Source organism: Solanum stenotomum, chromosome 8 (genome assembly GCF_019186545.1).
Source record: "Solanum stenotomum isolate F172 chromosome 8, ASM1918654v1, whole genome shotgun sequence".
NCBI classification, from domain to species: domain Eukaryota; kingdom Viridiplantae; phylum Streptophyta; class Magnoliopsida; order Solanales; family Solanaceae; genus Solanum; species Solanum stenotomum.
The window spans coordinates 794,907-810,742 of NC_064289.1; the positions used below are offsets into that span (position 1 = coordinate 794,907).

At 34.9% G+C, this 15,836-nt stretch overlaps 2 protein-coding genes across 3 annotated transcripts; one reads left to right on the forward strand and one right to left on the reverse strand.

The window, feature by feature from the left end:
• Positions 1 to 46: 46 nt before the first annotated feature.
• Positions 47 to 9,961, reverse strand: LOC125872230 (uncharacterized). Its single transcript, XM_049552946.1, has 11 exons — positions 9,857 to 9,961; positions 8,809 to 8,926; positions 6,890 to 7,126; positions 6,758 to 6,790; positions 6,116 to 6,644; positions 3,903 to 5,284; positions 3,445 to 3,710; positions 2,749 to 2,815; positions 2,580 to 2,630; positions 1,290 to 1,386; positions 47 to 427 (listed from the first exon to the last, which is right to left on the reverse strand). Exons 3-11 carry the CDS (start codon positions 7,070 to 7,072, stop codon positions 402 to 404), a joined length of 2,634 nt encoding a protein of 877 aa, XP_049408903.1. The 5' UTR covers positions 7,073 to 7,126; positions 8,809 to 8,926; positions 9,857 to 9,961; the 3' UTR covers positions 47 to 401.
• A 2,804-nt stretch (positions 9,962 to 12,765) lies between these two features.
• LOC125874698 (plasmodesmata-located protein 2-like) lies at positions 12,766 to 15,261 on the forward strand. Of its 2 annotated transcripts, none has more exons than XM_049555693.1 (3): positions 12,766 to 13,658; positions 14,304 to 14,438; positions 14,892 to 15,261. In XM_049555693.1, exons 1-2 carry the CDS (start codon positions 12,902 to 12,904, stop codon positions 14,435 to 14,437), a joined length of 891 nt encoding a protein of 296 aa, XP_049411650.1. In that variant the 5' UTR covers positions 12,766 to 12,901; the 3' UTR covers position 14,438; positions 14,892 to 15,261. The 2 variants fall into 2 exon arrangements, with proteins under 2 accessions (XP_049411650.1, XP_049411651.1); XM_049555694.1 differs by having other exon boundaries at positions 14,304 to 14,470; positions 14,892 to 15,156.
• Positions 15,262 to 15,836: the final 575 nt, after the last annotated feature.

Below are 15,836 nucleotides of genomic sequence, written 5' to 3' on the forward strand. Positions count from 1 at the left end.
GGAGATGCAGAAATAGTAGTTCAAAATGGAAAGAACAAGACAAGCTGCAATAATGTAGGCATAAGAATGAGAGGGCAAAAACTAAGGACCGAGTCTTCAAAGCTAAATGCATGGTCTAGACCACATTATGCTATGGTATCCATGCGGGGGGGAACATAAGCCAATTCCTCCAGCATCTAGTCAAATGTACCAAAAGATTCTTATATACAACAAGGGAGCAAATCTAAAGCTTATATTCGCCATAGGATCTGCAAATACAACTATGTGGGCCCTTCTGCAGTGTACACAAGTTCACCAGAACCCTACAAAAATTCTAGATAATCAGAGTCTTCAAACTTCCAGCATAGCAGCTTTCTTGATCACCCAAGGCCAGAAATCAGCCACAAGTTGTTTGGAAATAATTACCATCCTCTCCTTGCTCTGGTTCCTACAGGATAAAACGACACTTGAGTGATTAACAGCATGAAACTCGACTATGATTATCATGCATGGCCACTTAGTTGGTCGAATATTGAAAATAATAGTTTAGGCTGATTGAAGAAAAATATTTTTTGATAACAATGATGTCCAGGCAAGCTAGTGCACACTTCAACAATTCCAACTATCTCCCACTGGTTTAGATACCAGGTAACTCCACCAAGGCTTAGACAACGGGGAAAAAATAACTTAAGATTTGTCTCTGCAAGAATGGACCCTAATCTCCAAAGTTTACACCCACTTCATTGACCATTAGCAGCATCCTTGGGTGCCTAATTGAAGATAAATAGAGAGTGTGATACAAAAGCAAAGTCTTTATTGAAGAATCAGGGGACACTACAGGGGGTGCTAAGGGTTCATCATATGTAAAATGCAAAACATTACCTATCCACCCTACATTGTCGTCATTGTTCCATCTTACAAACAGTTTTCCCTAAAATTATACAGACTTTTTTCATCAAACACCATACCTTTTGGTTGAGTTATAGTCAATTATGAAGATGCCAAATAAATATGATGTCAGAATTAAATGATCAGTCATGCTTTGGACATGTCATTACACCAATTCCAGCCAAGACTACCAATATCCTATTTGAAAATCTTCAATGCTAAAAGTTCTTTTTCTTGTTATATTCGAGAACAATAATTGGAGTATATAATAGCATATATTTTTTTTGAAAATTCAGCCAAGTTATGTTCAAATCGATGCAGCAGCTAACAACTTTTACTAGCAAAGCAAGATGGAAACTTTGATGTACAAATCCTAACTGTTACAACAACAATATAACCTTATGCTCTGGAATAACACTTACTTCTTGGACGTTTCATATTTCGGCAGGACTTGCTACCACACTGGCATTTAAATGCTTTCACTGGATGTTCGTGGTCATCGAAATCAATACCATAATCCTGCAAGAACCAATCCAATGTTTGTCCAAAAAATATACTGTCAAATATCTAAAAGAAGCTTCGTGGAATGAAGGCATAATCATCCTTCTAAAAACTAGATATGTTATAAATGTTGAGACACCATTACTTGTTCATCTTTCATGTCACATCAGCAGAGTTTGACAGAGTCAACCTCTTGACTACCATCTTCTCTCTGTTGAACTTCATTGAATTGGTATGATCCATTGAACATGTTGATAAAAAAGTGCTTATTTTTTTCTCTAGGAGCATTACGATTGACCATCTTTCATATTAGTTGGCTTGTTTAAGAGTTGAGTAATTAAGGATTTTCTTAAAATAAAAAAGATATAAAACAGAAAGACAATATCCGAGAAACTAATTCAAATAATCAACTTTCAGCCCCAACACTCAAATTAACAGTTTAGTAATGAAGGTATGTCAGAATAAAAGGTCCAAATAGAGCAGAACGACTATAGAAGATTCATATAGCAAACCCCAATTAGTTTGGGATTGAGGTGTACTTGTTGTAGTACTACTAATGGACGAAACTGTATTTTTCAAAGTTAAGAAGGAAGATCCTTTACAACTAATCTAATTTTTCCAAATACCTAACTGTATCCCTTCTTTTCTATATTCTTTGGTGATTTTATTTATATCAAGATGCACCATATGGATAAATCACATTATTTAGACTACAAGTACTTGGAGTTGAGAAGCATCCATATTTCTTAATAAGAAAATATGGATTTTCATTCTTCACTTTCGGGGTTGGGTGGGGGTGGGGGGGAGGCATAGTTCTGGCTAAGTCATTTTGTTATTTCTAATACAAACCATGACAAGTTCTTCCCAACAACTTTTTATTTAGGTACGTAAGCTGCCCACAATGGAGAACTTCATCACTCAAATCCAGCCCATGAGGGCAACATAAGAATGTAGCTGAAATCCATTGAACTTGCACGAGATTGCATTTTTATTTTTGTGAAATTAGCAGCATTAATTCTCCAGAAACAACCATGTCCAGATACAAATTGAACTTCTATGCATCTCTCTCTCTCTCTCTTTGTATATGTGTGCGTGTATAAAGAGAGAGAATTGATATATAGATAGTAGTGAATAGACAAATATCTTTAAAGCAAAAAATAGAGGGCACCACAATACAATGAGCATGTGTGAACCAGATCAAGCCTACTCACCCAAGTGAGCTCTTCCAATGCCTTAACCTTTCTTGTAGTGAAAAAAGCAAGCTGCATGAAGAAACACATGAGATATCCCAAACAAACGTTAGAAAAAGAGCTAGGTAGTAGGAATACAGAATATTGAGGACAAAGTGAAGTGAAGATTCAGAAGCACAATGTTCCTTACATGATAGTAGTGGTGATCTGGAGTCTCTATTTCAACTGGTATTTCAACCATATTTGAATCAAAACATCTGGACCAGAATAACAATAAAATAAATTAAACTGACACAGGTTAATAACATATTTACGCGTGATGCAAATATCTAATATATAATGCATAGCTTTCTTTTGGCTATTCTTTTCTTTCACTTCTCCCTCAATTTCTTTTTTTACTTTACAACAAGGGAATTGAAACAAAGTGGATCCTGACATTGTAATATCATGCAAATTTCTCGTCACACAAATATATAAGGAGTGCTTTAGAAACAAAGTAGCTAAAGGTGACTAGATGCAGGAATATGAAAAAGAAAATACAAGTAGAATTTATCACAAATGATGTGAATGTTTTATGCCTACTGAACACGAGATATTCAAGTTGTGGTTTTGCCCCACTTGCAATATGAATCATCAAATAACCAAGAAAAGAAAAAAGCTCTTCATAGGAGTTGAGAAGTTAAAATGCATAAAAGATTCAGAGTAATTTAAGTATGTACCACCTGATAGCTGAACCACTGGTCAAAGTACAACTCTTATAGCTCCTAAGAATACAAGTAAATAAATACAAATTGGTGCAAAACTGACACCCAAAAGGAAGAAGAGGTTGGGGGAGAAAATCAGCAAAAAGACAGTTAAAACATGAGACCCTACTAAGTAAACATACCTGTGATTGATAAACCTGGCTACATTCCCAAAAAATGTCGCATCCAAACAAAGCGCATCTTCATCCTTTAAGACACCCTCTGAACCCCAGTCAGCATCAAGCAGCACGGGATAAGAATGTTCCTCTCTATTGGGGCTCTGTGAAACGCGATCAAAGAGTTCCGCGTTGGTAAGAACTTCCCCAACATACTCGCAAATAAAAGCACCTCTTGGAAGATCCTCAAGGGTACGCAATCCCCACCCTTTCCCATCAGGAGTCATAAACACCTGAAATAAGTAAAACCAACAAAAAAGCTAGATGAAGTTAATACTAGTAAACGCTAAGAAAAGAAAGTGATTCCTAAGAAGCTCAAAAAGAAAGCAAATAAAGTAAAAGTGAGCCTCAAAAGTAATGCAAGAGTTACTACTGCATCAGCCACATTACCAAAGGCCATTGCAACCGCAATGACAAATTCTTACCTGTAACTTCCGGCTAATACCTCGCTGTACCACACGGTTCCCACACTGTTTATCACAGCGACATTTCCACCAACACTCTTTGATGAAGTTCCTCACTAGATGACCTTTACAAGGTTCGATAATATCCTCATTTTTCGATCTTTCCAATGGGCATTCTTTGCAAAAGAATTGGCAGTGTTTCTTGGGATCACGATTCATAGAAATACTCTCTTTAAGAAGCTCCTCTTTAACAAGACCTTCTTTTGTATATGCAAAATCACCACCAGTTTCATATGCGCATGCACAAGGTGTGGACAGTGACAAACAATCACCGGAGCAAGTTGAACAACTGTTGTCATCTCCAATACGAGCCAGAGAGAAATTCAGATATGCATTCTGGAAAACCACATTATGAGCTATGTAGTTAAAGGATGGAGGAATTTTGTCATTAACTTCATTCACCAATGAAATCATAACCTCCTCTTGCCCCCTGGTTATATCTGTAACAACACACGAACCTGTTTCATCTTGAGTTGATTCACACAGAGGTCCTGGACTTTGAGAAATAACATGTTCAAGAATATTCTGATCAATCTCTGGAGCACTACCACAGTTCTCCACAGATGCTATTTGATAAATTGAGGCACTGTTGTTGTGACTATTACAAGGAGGGAGCTGTGGTTTCTCGGGTTGAGCCTCCCCTGCATCAAGTTCTAAATTTTTAGATCCGCACAGAACCACTGGACTCTCAGACATAAGATGTTCAAGAATATTCTGATCAATCTCTGGAACACTACCACAATTCCCTGCTGATGTTGTTTGATCAGTTTGGGTATTATTGGTGTGACCATTACAAGGAAGAGGTAGCTGTGATTTCTCTGGTTGATCCTCCCCAGAATCAAGTTCTAAATTTATAGATCCATTTGGAGAAACTGGGGCCATGTTTCTATAACCAATATCATTTTCTGCATCCACCTTTGCAGTCTCTTGCAATTCATGATTGTACTGAGTTCCCAGTTCCAAAAAGCACTCACACATGTCTTTCATCAGCTTCGGCATAGAAAAGTTAGGCTCCAGGGCTTTGAATGGTTTTAGACATTTATCCTCCACCAACTTCACAACAGCCTCTAGACTAGGCAAATGGAAGTCTGATCTACCAAGAGCCGCGTCACAATTTATAGAGACTTTAACCTCTCCAAAAGTTGAGGAGGCAATATCTATGTTCGAATAACACACATTCTGAGGTTTTACTAGTTCATGACTTGTTACCAGTCCATTTGAAGAAGTTGGAATGTCCTTATCTGCTTTTCTTCCGCCTCTCAGTTCTGCTGCTGAGGTTTCAGAAGTGTCTGGCTGCTTTCTTGAGGCATTACCATTTGAAGAACCTTTGTCATTTGATGGCTCTACATAATCCAAACAATGACCTTTAGAAAGGGGAACTGTAGCTAAGATGTTACTAGGAAACATCCCTAGAGACATCCACTTCAGACAAATATAAGGCTATATCCCTCTGTTTCAGTTTGTTTGGTACAATTTGACTGAATGGAGTTTAAGAAATAGAGGACCTTTGACACAAAAGCTTAATATGTATGAAGTACAAAAGTACCCAAGTAGCTACGAGCAATAAGAGCAAAATAGGAAGGTAAGTATTAGGACTTTTAGATTTGAGAGCGTAGAGAATAGTATGCAGAAAGTTAAACTCAACTTAAACTCAACTGCATTTTGTTGTTATGTTTTTGGTGCAATCAATTATACTCAAATGAAACTGTCTCTATAATTGATGTTTTAGATTCAATTTAGATTTAGAATAGTGGAGTTTTTGGAGTTCATCTGTATATAAGGTTTAGTACTGCCCATGTACTATTGTGTTATAATACAAAGTTACCAAGTTTCAAAAAAAAAGTATTAGGACTTTTAGAATATAGAAAGGTGTCCAAATTTTTAGACTGATTATAAAAAAAATGGTGCCAAACAATTTGGGACAGATAGTTATCCTAAATAGAGCTGCGCGATCTTCCAGAGCTGAAACATTAGCTGATACAGTGACAACTTGCCAAATACAATGGCACCATTCCAGAACATAAATTACTAAACCATTCTAGAGATGTCATGTATTGATCCTAGCTCCTCAACGGAGAAAAATCACTAGCTCTACTTGCTGCGGAAAATTTAACTAGTATGAAGAAACTATGATATGATAAGGACCATACCCATCTATTTCAGATAATACATACCAGGGTGAATAACAGCAAGAGGAACCTCAAAATGTGGCATAGCAACAGTATATGGTTCATCCTTAGGCTTGATGATATCATGAGTACCCAACATTTCAATGTCAGGTTCAGTCTTCGGCTTTTTGAGGATTGAAGCATGAGAAGCTTTCCCAAGGACTAAACCTTTCTCCTTGGATATGATTTGAGGTGGTTGAGTTTCCTTCCCCTTGAGACGATTCTTCCGAGAATTAGCATTATTTTCCAATCTGTCAGCACTATTAGGTGAGACAGGTTGTTTTCCTTTGTTTCTAACATATGTCAGACATGGGACAGACTGGGACTCAGCTGCTGCATTTCTATTATTCAGCTGAGGGCCTTGTGAGCAACCCTGAGGATTAGTTCCAGGTAGTTCAGCTTGCTCCTCCACTTTCTTGAATGAAGTCCCAGCTGAAATAGAACTAGAATGAACTTCTTGGTGTCTTGATCGCAATCTCTTTAAGGGTCTTTCAGGCTCCTCATCCGCTGCTTCTTCCTCCAAAACCTCCTCTTGCTAGAAACATGACAAGGTACCAAGATAAGGTAAAGGGAAATGAGAAAAAACACCAATAAGCATCGACATAGAATACATATATAAAACACAGGGAACCAAAATAGAACTTGTACTTCAGTATTCTCAGGCTTCTTACTTTCTGTTTGCTGCAAAAATGAAGCGAACAACAAAAAATTCAATTCGTATCAAGTAAATAAAACTGCTTTGTCTAGAAAAGGAATAAAAAAAAAGAGGATAGATTGAACTTCTGCCTCCTCTTTCTCGAATATAGCATCTGCAAGTGCTCTGTAATTCTCTTCTTCAATAAGCTCCCAGTTCTTGTCGTACAATTTAAGAAGGTTCTTTAAGACTGGCTTCACCTTTTCTTGGGAGATTCCAATATTTTTCATAGCACGAAATGCTTTCGCAACTTTTGGATTGCTCGGCATTGTTTTTTTGTGTGTGTGTGGATTTAATAGCAACTGCCAAACCGATCAGTGAACCTACATCACCAGACTACACGTGAGCAGAAAATTAACAATTCTAACAAAGGCATTCAAACTCAACGTATAATCTAGGCTGTTGTACAAACAGAAAGATGAGGATAACTGCTCAGACTTAATTTACTTTATAGTGTTTCAATTTTTTGTTTATCTTTGTCATTATAGTAGAATTTGAATTACATAGACCCAAACTCTCTTGTTTTACGTTTATGACTCAACAATGAGTATTATTTTGAAAGGTCCGCAAGGAAACATGACTCAGAGACTGGGATATAAAAGTGGAGGTAATACATACAGCACGGGAAGGGAAATAAACACCTGTTCATTGAGTCCTCAATGCTGCAATTAGGTTAAAATGGAAAGAAGGAATACACACTTTCTGATTGTAGCATCAACCAGTCTGTCAACCAACAAAAGACCACCCTCCCATCTCAGAATAAATAAAAGAGGAAAATCCTAGAATTCTATTATTAACCTCATAAGCTTTAACATCTGAATATTTATTTTGCTGATATATCACTTGGGAGAATCACAGTGGGCATAGCAGAAGCTTTGCCAAAAAAGAAACATTGTTTATCCAAAGAGAACATCTAGAACAAATTGTTTTTATATCCCAAACTTAGAATCTTAGATTATGGAATGCAATATGTGACTTGTTCATCGAACTGCACAAAATGAACAATTCAAAGTGTGTTATTGTGAAACAATAGATGATAACAAAAGATAAAACCAAAGAAAGGTGCAAATCATTGCAACTGATGTGGTGATTGAGAACCCTTAGTTGCAACCAATTGAAAGAAAGAAAACCTGTCTCTACTGTGTGCCATCAACCTTTGCTACTGAAGATTATTGATTTCGTACGATAAGAATGAGGATATTTGACCTATCTGAGTGATGTAAGGACCACCCTAAAGAATGAAGAAGATGAGCAAAGTATGACTTTTCCAAGCCTATTTCATGTTCTCCTCGCCCAGGTACACAATAGCATTATTTTTTTAACAGGGGAAAGTTAATTGTCCCATTACTTCTGTATTTCTTCCCCTGGTCCACATCAAAATAACTGGAAATCGAAATCAATGTTCAATCTCACTTGGAAATGGCAAAAGGTGTTTCTTGAATTGAATGTGAGACCATCAAGGAAAACTTATGATGGATAAAATTGAGCCACAACTAAATTAGAGTTATTGCTTCGCACTGAAGTTGAACCCGGGCTATCTCTGATTGTGGTGGGTCATGTCTAGAACCACCTATATTCAAACAGAGTGTTATCATATGTGAGAACTGTAGAAACGGCACAACTCGGAAGTGTCAGGAATTATATGAACCAAGACATTAATAAACTGTATTATAAGTGAAATATATGCAGTAAAAACAATGACAATCAAGTCCAAAAGGCATACTGTATTCCTTATTCAAATGCAATATGCATCTTTAAAATTTTCATTTAGGTAAGTGACTAACTTTCTTAAAGTAGATGTCTAATTTCCTATTCCTAATCACTAAACTATTCACCCATAACGTCTCCAAAATAATAAATTTGGCACTTTGCCAGCTACATTTATTATCTCATCAAGATGGATTCCATGAGCAAGAAACACTAACAAAACAAAACCTTTTCTGCATAACGTTGGACCAAGTAACAAAACGTCATGGAGATTTGATCATTGCACTGAAACACACACCTTAACGCTTGGCATTCTAAGGCGCCAGCTAAACACTGCGTCCTCCACTTCGTGTTGTACTTAACTTCAGGGCTTCGGCACACTTCAACCAAGCCTTACACAGAACTTCGTAAATATACTGCACGACCAGCAACCAATTATTAGATTTTGCAAGATTGACACAAATAACTCTATGAAATTTTCTAGCAATACGCATGATTTTTTATTTCTTCTTTTAATCCGTCAAAGGCATATCACATGACCAGCTTGTTTCTTTCTTTCTTTATTCAAATGATAAAACTAGACCAATATGTGAAGGCACGCTTGTTTAAAGACTCAACGTTTTTCTCCTGAAAATGTTGTTTTTTTGGGGGGTTGGGAGTGTGTAAAACTATCAAAGGACAAAAAGATGAAGATTTAAGGAAGAACTGCAACAACTCAGTCATACAGATGAACCGCAGCAAACAGTAAATGTTCTTACCTTCAGGGTCCTAAATTTGTCATATCAACCAAGAACAATGATACTTAAGTGCTTGTCACTGAATCAAAAACATATAATAAATTCAAAGCATTTAAGGTTGCTTAAAAAACATTTAACACATGAAAATCAAGAAACTTGAGAAATAAATTTAACAAACTAACATTCCTAATTACTTAAAACTTCAGGTGCCATGCAACTAATCACGGCAACGGGTCCACCTGGACCCATGACCCATGGAGATTTTGTAACTAATCATCTACATTTTCAAAAGAAAATTTTGAGTTCTACTGCAACACCCAAATTAGTACACCATAACTACGAGCGAGCCATTTTCAAAACCAAATGTTAACTCGTAAAATTTATATATAAAAAAAAAAACATGATATCAAAGTTGAAATTCTCTTACATAAAGTGGGTATCAAGCACGGCATTGTATTTCAGTACACGAAAATTAGTGTTTTACCTACCGTATAAAAATCATTGCAAAAAATGAAGGGATTTTTGTCGAATCAGAGAAAGATAGAAAAGAAGAAATGAAAAGAAGAATGGTGAGATTAACCGCGCGAGAAAAAAAAAAGAGAACCGTACAAATCGATTCCTTTTGAGAATTTGAGAAAAAAGAGATGAATTTTGTGCAGTGTGAGAGAACTTGAGAAGAACAATTTGAGTCGCAGAGGAGGAGGAGCATTGGGGAGAATGAGGCTGAAAGAGCATTATAAATTTGGGCCTGCTAGGAAGGATTTGGGCCTTTTCAAATGGACCTGGAAGAATTAGTTCAATTTATGTGACACACGTTCACAAAAAAAAATAAAAAAATAGTGTGATTTAAAATCCCCACCTAGTGGAATTTCACTGGGTTGTTGTTGTTTGTAGTGTGATTTAAAATAAATTTTAGACATTAGGGAAGATAGAGAGATTTTAAAGTTAAGTTGTTTTTAATTAATGAAAGATAATATTCTTTTTAAGACAAACTAAAAAGAAAAAGCTACCACATAAATGGGGATAAAGAGAATATCATATTATTGAAGGGTATGATCAAAATATAAGGTTCTTTCATCTTTAATTAGAAGTTAGAGAATAGTTTTTTCATGGTAAATTTTTTATAATGTGAATATGAAATAGGCAAAACTATTGGTTTCGCATTTTGTCATTTTAAACATACTTNCTGCTAGGAAGGATTTGGGCCTTTTCAAATGGACCTGAAAGAATTAGTTCAATTTATGTGACACACGTTCACAAAAAAGAAAAAAAAAAATAGTGTGATTTAAAATAAATTTTAGACATTAGGGAAGATAGAGAGATTTTAAAGTTAAGTTGTTTTTAATTAATGAAAGATAATATTCTTTTTAAGACAAACTAAAAAGAAAAAGCTCCCACATAAATGGGGATAAATAGAATATCATATTATTGAAGGGTATGATCAAAATATAAGATTCTTTCATCTTTAATTAGAAGTTAGAGAATAGTTTTTTCGTGGTAAATTTTTTATAATGTGAATATGAAATAGGAAAAACTATTGGTTTCGCATTTTTCATTTTTAACATACTTAGGCCTCATTTATTCTTCATTAACATTGAGACGTTCGAATTTGAATGACCAAAATATTGCCTAAACATTAAATAATTAAAGTTGTTTATTATTTATATAAAAAGCATTTGAGGACATATGTGAAGGGAGAGGAGGGAGAGGGTGGGGGTAGGGGGGAGTGGGGGGATTAAACATATTTTCAGGTGCTCAATTGAAATCGTAGATTGAGTGTCTAGATAAATCATATCATATATATATAAAGCAATACAAGCATCATGTTCAATTCCCTTTTAATTTATTTATTTCCAAAACTAGTCTACCTCTTTCATGAAAAATTGTGACTTTTATGAAAAGTTGTAACTTTAATGAAGAGTTGTGACTTTTATGAAAAGTTGCGACTTTAATGAAGAGTTGTGACTTTTATGAAAAGTTGCGACTTTAATGAAGAGCTGTGACTTTTATGAAAAGTTGTGAATTTTATGAAAAATTATGACTTTAATGAAGAGTTGCGATTTTTATGTAAAGTTGCACCTATTATGAAAGGTTATGACCTTTCCAAAGGGTTGCAACTTTTTCAAATAGTTGTAACATTTCCGATAAGGCATAAAAAATATTTGTTCACACTACCCTTTGTTGTCAATAAATAAAGGGATTTCCTCTCATTTTAAAACAATGAAAATTCTGAACCTCCTCTTCTTCTTCTTCACAATTAAATATTTGTGTACTTTGCTCCTGTTGAGTGACTCACTGACAACATTGTTTATGTTACAGATACTAATATGTATTTTTACAGTCATTAATTTATGCTTATGTTATTAAGGATAAATGATACGATGTAATAATTTTCATTTTCCTTTATATTATTAATGTTTGTTACTACGTAATCTTGTATGTAAGATAATATAGTATTTTAATTTTAATAACCGGTAAATTTTAAATATTATTTTATAAATTCCATGATATTAAATTTTCGTGCAAAGCGCGAATAATTTTACTAGTTTATTAATAAGTTCAAAAGACTATCAATGTATTAAGCCTAAATTAAAAAAGAAATGCACATATTGAGAGTGAATTCTTTAGTTGGTCAATCAAGTTTTGAGAATAGTATATAAAAATTATTTTTATTTATTTTGGAATATAATAAAATCACTATTTTTTTATAATACAACCAAAAGTATATAACAGAAGGCAGACAGGAGAGTTTCAAACACATTTTCCCCCCTCACTGCTCATTAGCAGACACTGTCCACCTACCTAGGCAGTACTACAATCCCATCATCACTATTTTATATGCACCCTTCTGTTTATTCATTTGCCAACTAGCACTACCACAAACTATACAACACTCCAATTAAAAATTGGCATTAGTTTAGTAGTTGTCTATCATAACATTGATTTCATTGTACATTTTCCTTTTTCTCTTCATTTAAGTTTAATCACCCAATTAAAAATGATCTTATATATCGTGATCAACAATCCCAAAATTTCTTTTAATTTTATCGAATAAGAAAACTATCTATTGTAACATAAATATTATTGAGAATAGAAACAATCTTCATATCAACAACCACTAAAACTGGGAACAATCTAATTCATCAAAATAAGATTATGAGAAAGCAATACAAGCATCATGATACTAGACAAAACAACTTAAATATTGGTAGCAACCTTTCAAGTTTAATAAAATAATTAGAAAGCACTATTAAAGCTTTGGGAGAGCCATACAAACTTTGTGCTGCTAGGCAAAGTAAATCGAAACATAACACTAACAACAAAAAGTACGTATTTTATAAAATAATCGAGATACACATCTGAACACTATCATTTATGAAAAAATGATGTTACCTGTCATAACATTCATTAGCATTAAACATATTGCCAACTATTTAGCAAATACAAAATACTTAAAAAGGAAAGCTATGTGAAATTTCCCTTTCATACAAAAAAAAAATCACCATTTTTTTCACTTTCTTCTTTGTTCTTAGCCTAATAAATACTACCTCTAGAAACCACCAAAAAAAAAAAAAAAACAAATCTACCCACCATACTTCAAAAATTCTTCCAAGAAAGTATCTCATATCTCATGGTTATTCCAATATTCAAATCATGAAAATGGGTCCATCTCAAATTCCCAAAACATTCTCTATCTTTTTCCTATTTCTAGCTTCTTCATTCCCCATTCTGGGATTATCATCAAATGAACTCACAAACTTTGTGTACAAAGGCTGTGCTAACCAGAAATTCCAAGACCCATCTGGGATTTACTCACAAACACTAAACACCCTTTTTGACAACTTGATTTCTCAATCTTCTTCCAATAAGTTCTACAAAACCACCGCCGGTAATGGCCAGTCAGCAATTTCCGGTCTTTTTCAATGCAGAGGCGATCTTTCAAGCGATGTCTGTAACCATTGTGTTAAGAAAATCCCGGATATGTCTAGGAAGCTGTGTGGTCAATCTATTGCTGCTAGGATTCAGCTTAATGGGTGTTATTTGAGGTATGAAATGGTGGGGTTTCAGACGATTGGGGCTACTGAGTTGCTGTTCAAGGTATGTGGGGAAAATCAGGCGAGTGGAGCTGGGTTTGGTGATAGGCTTGATACAGCTCTAGGAGAAATAGCTAAAGGGGTTTCGAGTGGGAATAATGGGTTTTACGCAGGTGGATATCAGTCGGTGTATGTTTTGGGTCAGTGTGAAGGTGATTTAGGAAGTGGGGACTGTGTGAACTGTGTGAAAAATGGTGCTGGCAGAGCTAAAAGTGAATGTGGGAATTCAATTTCTGCACAAATTTATCTGCAACAGTGCTACATTAGCTACACTTACTATCCCAATGGTGTGCCCAGTAAATCACTATCTCCCTCAGGTAATTTTAATATTATCAATCAATAAATAATAATGGACTGAATTAAGTACAACTGGTAAATTGAAATAGATGATTCATATAGTCAATCTTAACTAGTTTGGGATTACAGTCGTAACGGGTAAAGTTGTTGTCATGCTACCAAGATCTCACGGGTTAGAGCATTAGGAACAATCTCTTGCAGAAATGCATGATAAGGCTTCGTACAATCGACCCTTGTGGTCCGGCTTTTTTCCGTACTGGTGCATAGCGGGAGCTTAGTACATCAGACTGCCCTTTTTGTGGGATTAAAGTCGTAGTGATAAAGTTACGAATTGTAAAAAATAGTGAGAAAATGCATGTTGTTTGGACTCTTCAAAAATGTTGTCGTACTAGTGTCCCATCCTCCAAGAATAAACTAGTTTTGAAGGATCAACACGCACCCCGCATTTTTTTTTTGGCGAGTCCGAACAAGATAGTTGAAAATGCAAAAGGAAGGCTGCATAGATGTTCATTCTCCTGTTAAGACTAGTGCTACCAAGTAGCATTCATATATATATATTTTTCTTTAATGGGTTTCTGAGATCATTTTTGAAGTAGGACGTAGTAGATTTTTTGAACTGATCAAATTTTGAATCTTTGAAATATATGTTGTGTTTGATGGTGTAGGAACAAGACAAAATACTCAAAAGACTGTTGCTATAGTCTTGGGTGGACTGGTTGGCGTGGGGTTAGGAGTTGCTTGTTTGCTATTTACAAGATCAGCATTCAAGAAAAAGGGTTATTCTAAGTATGGAGGATAAGGTTAGTATTCCACTGCTTTTGATTGTTTTCAAGTGTTCTTTGAGTTCCCAAGAATAGTTCAACTTCAATGTTCAGAATTATAGTAGTTCTTGATACTAGAAAGTTTTATGTTTTTATTGATAATGATTAATGGTAGTGTTCGAGCCAATTATGCACACCTTGACTATTTTACTGGTTACATGTTATTGGTTAGACCTACTATCAGAACAAGCAAATTTCCTTGTAAACGAACTCAGTTTGTTTTTTCCACCTAGGCTTAGACGGGTGGAAGAAATCACCTAATATGTTTTATGCTGCATTTTGAACCCCAGACTTCACACGACTTTCGTCCTATTTCATTGACCACTATTCTATAACCTTATAACCTTGGATGTGCATTAGTAGAAAGATTTATGTTTGATATACTTAATAATATGTTTATTCTGATAAGACTTGTTATTGCAATGTATGTAGGTCACATATAGCTAAAAGGAATGACAAAATGGGCATAGATTTTGAGGTGGCTTTGTAGAAAAGACAAAGTGTAAAGTTAGGTTGCATGATTGGCCTTATATATATATATATATATATATATATACTGTAAAGAAGGAGGTGTGGTGATGAAGGAAAGGAAATTCTGCTTTTTGTGCTTTATTATGGCTCCAATTTCCCACTATTTTCCTTCTTAACCAAGTTTTGGTCCTATTTTTTCTCTTTAAAACTTTTGAAGTGCAAGTAGAAGTAAAAAGAGTTGTTGTCTCTGTTAGACTAAAGCACTAGGCATTGATTGTAGTAGTGTTTCTTTTCTTTTTCCTGAAATCTTTTATGAAAAAAGTTATGGATAGTGCAATTGTTTTTTGTCAGGGGCGTACACAATTTTTTTTTTGCAAGTGATTAGTTTTATTTAAAGAAACGAAGAAAGACAAAATCAACTTAAACGATATCTTATTCGAATAAAACACAATTCGCCATATTATTACATCTTTTCTTGACATCTTTTTTCATTTTAAAAATAATATTAAATAATAACAACAATAATTAAACATGAAAGTAGCTATGGTCCGTTGGTTTACTTATCTGTCACCTCATATAAATCCCTACATAGATTTATATTCTTTATAATGATAGAAATTGACTCATGATTAAGAAATTGCAAAATTAGGATACATTGGGGCTTGATTTGCCAACCTCTTGAAGATGTCGGGTCCAAGCTAAATCTGATTATTATTTTTTCGACTAATGGTGTTCCGTGACACCGCTCCCATTAACGTGTAAGCATCCATAGCTTTTTGTACCAAAGTGACCAAATTGATGTCTTCACAAAAAGGAAATATTAGGAAAAAAAAAAGTAATTTTTGTCTCTTTATTTATCAAGAGTAAAGTGAAGATGTTTGGGGGGGGGGGGGGGGGGGGGGGGGG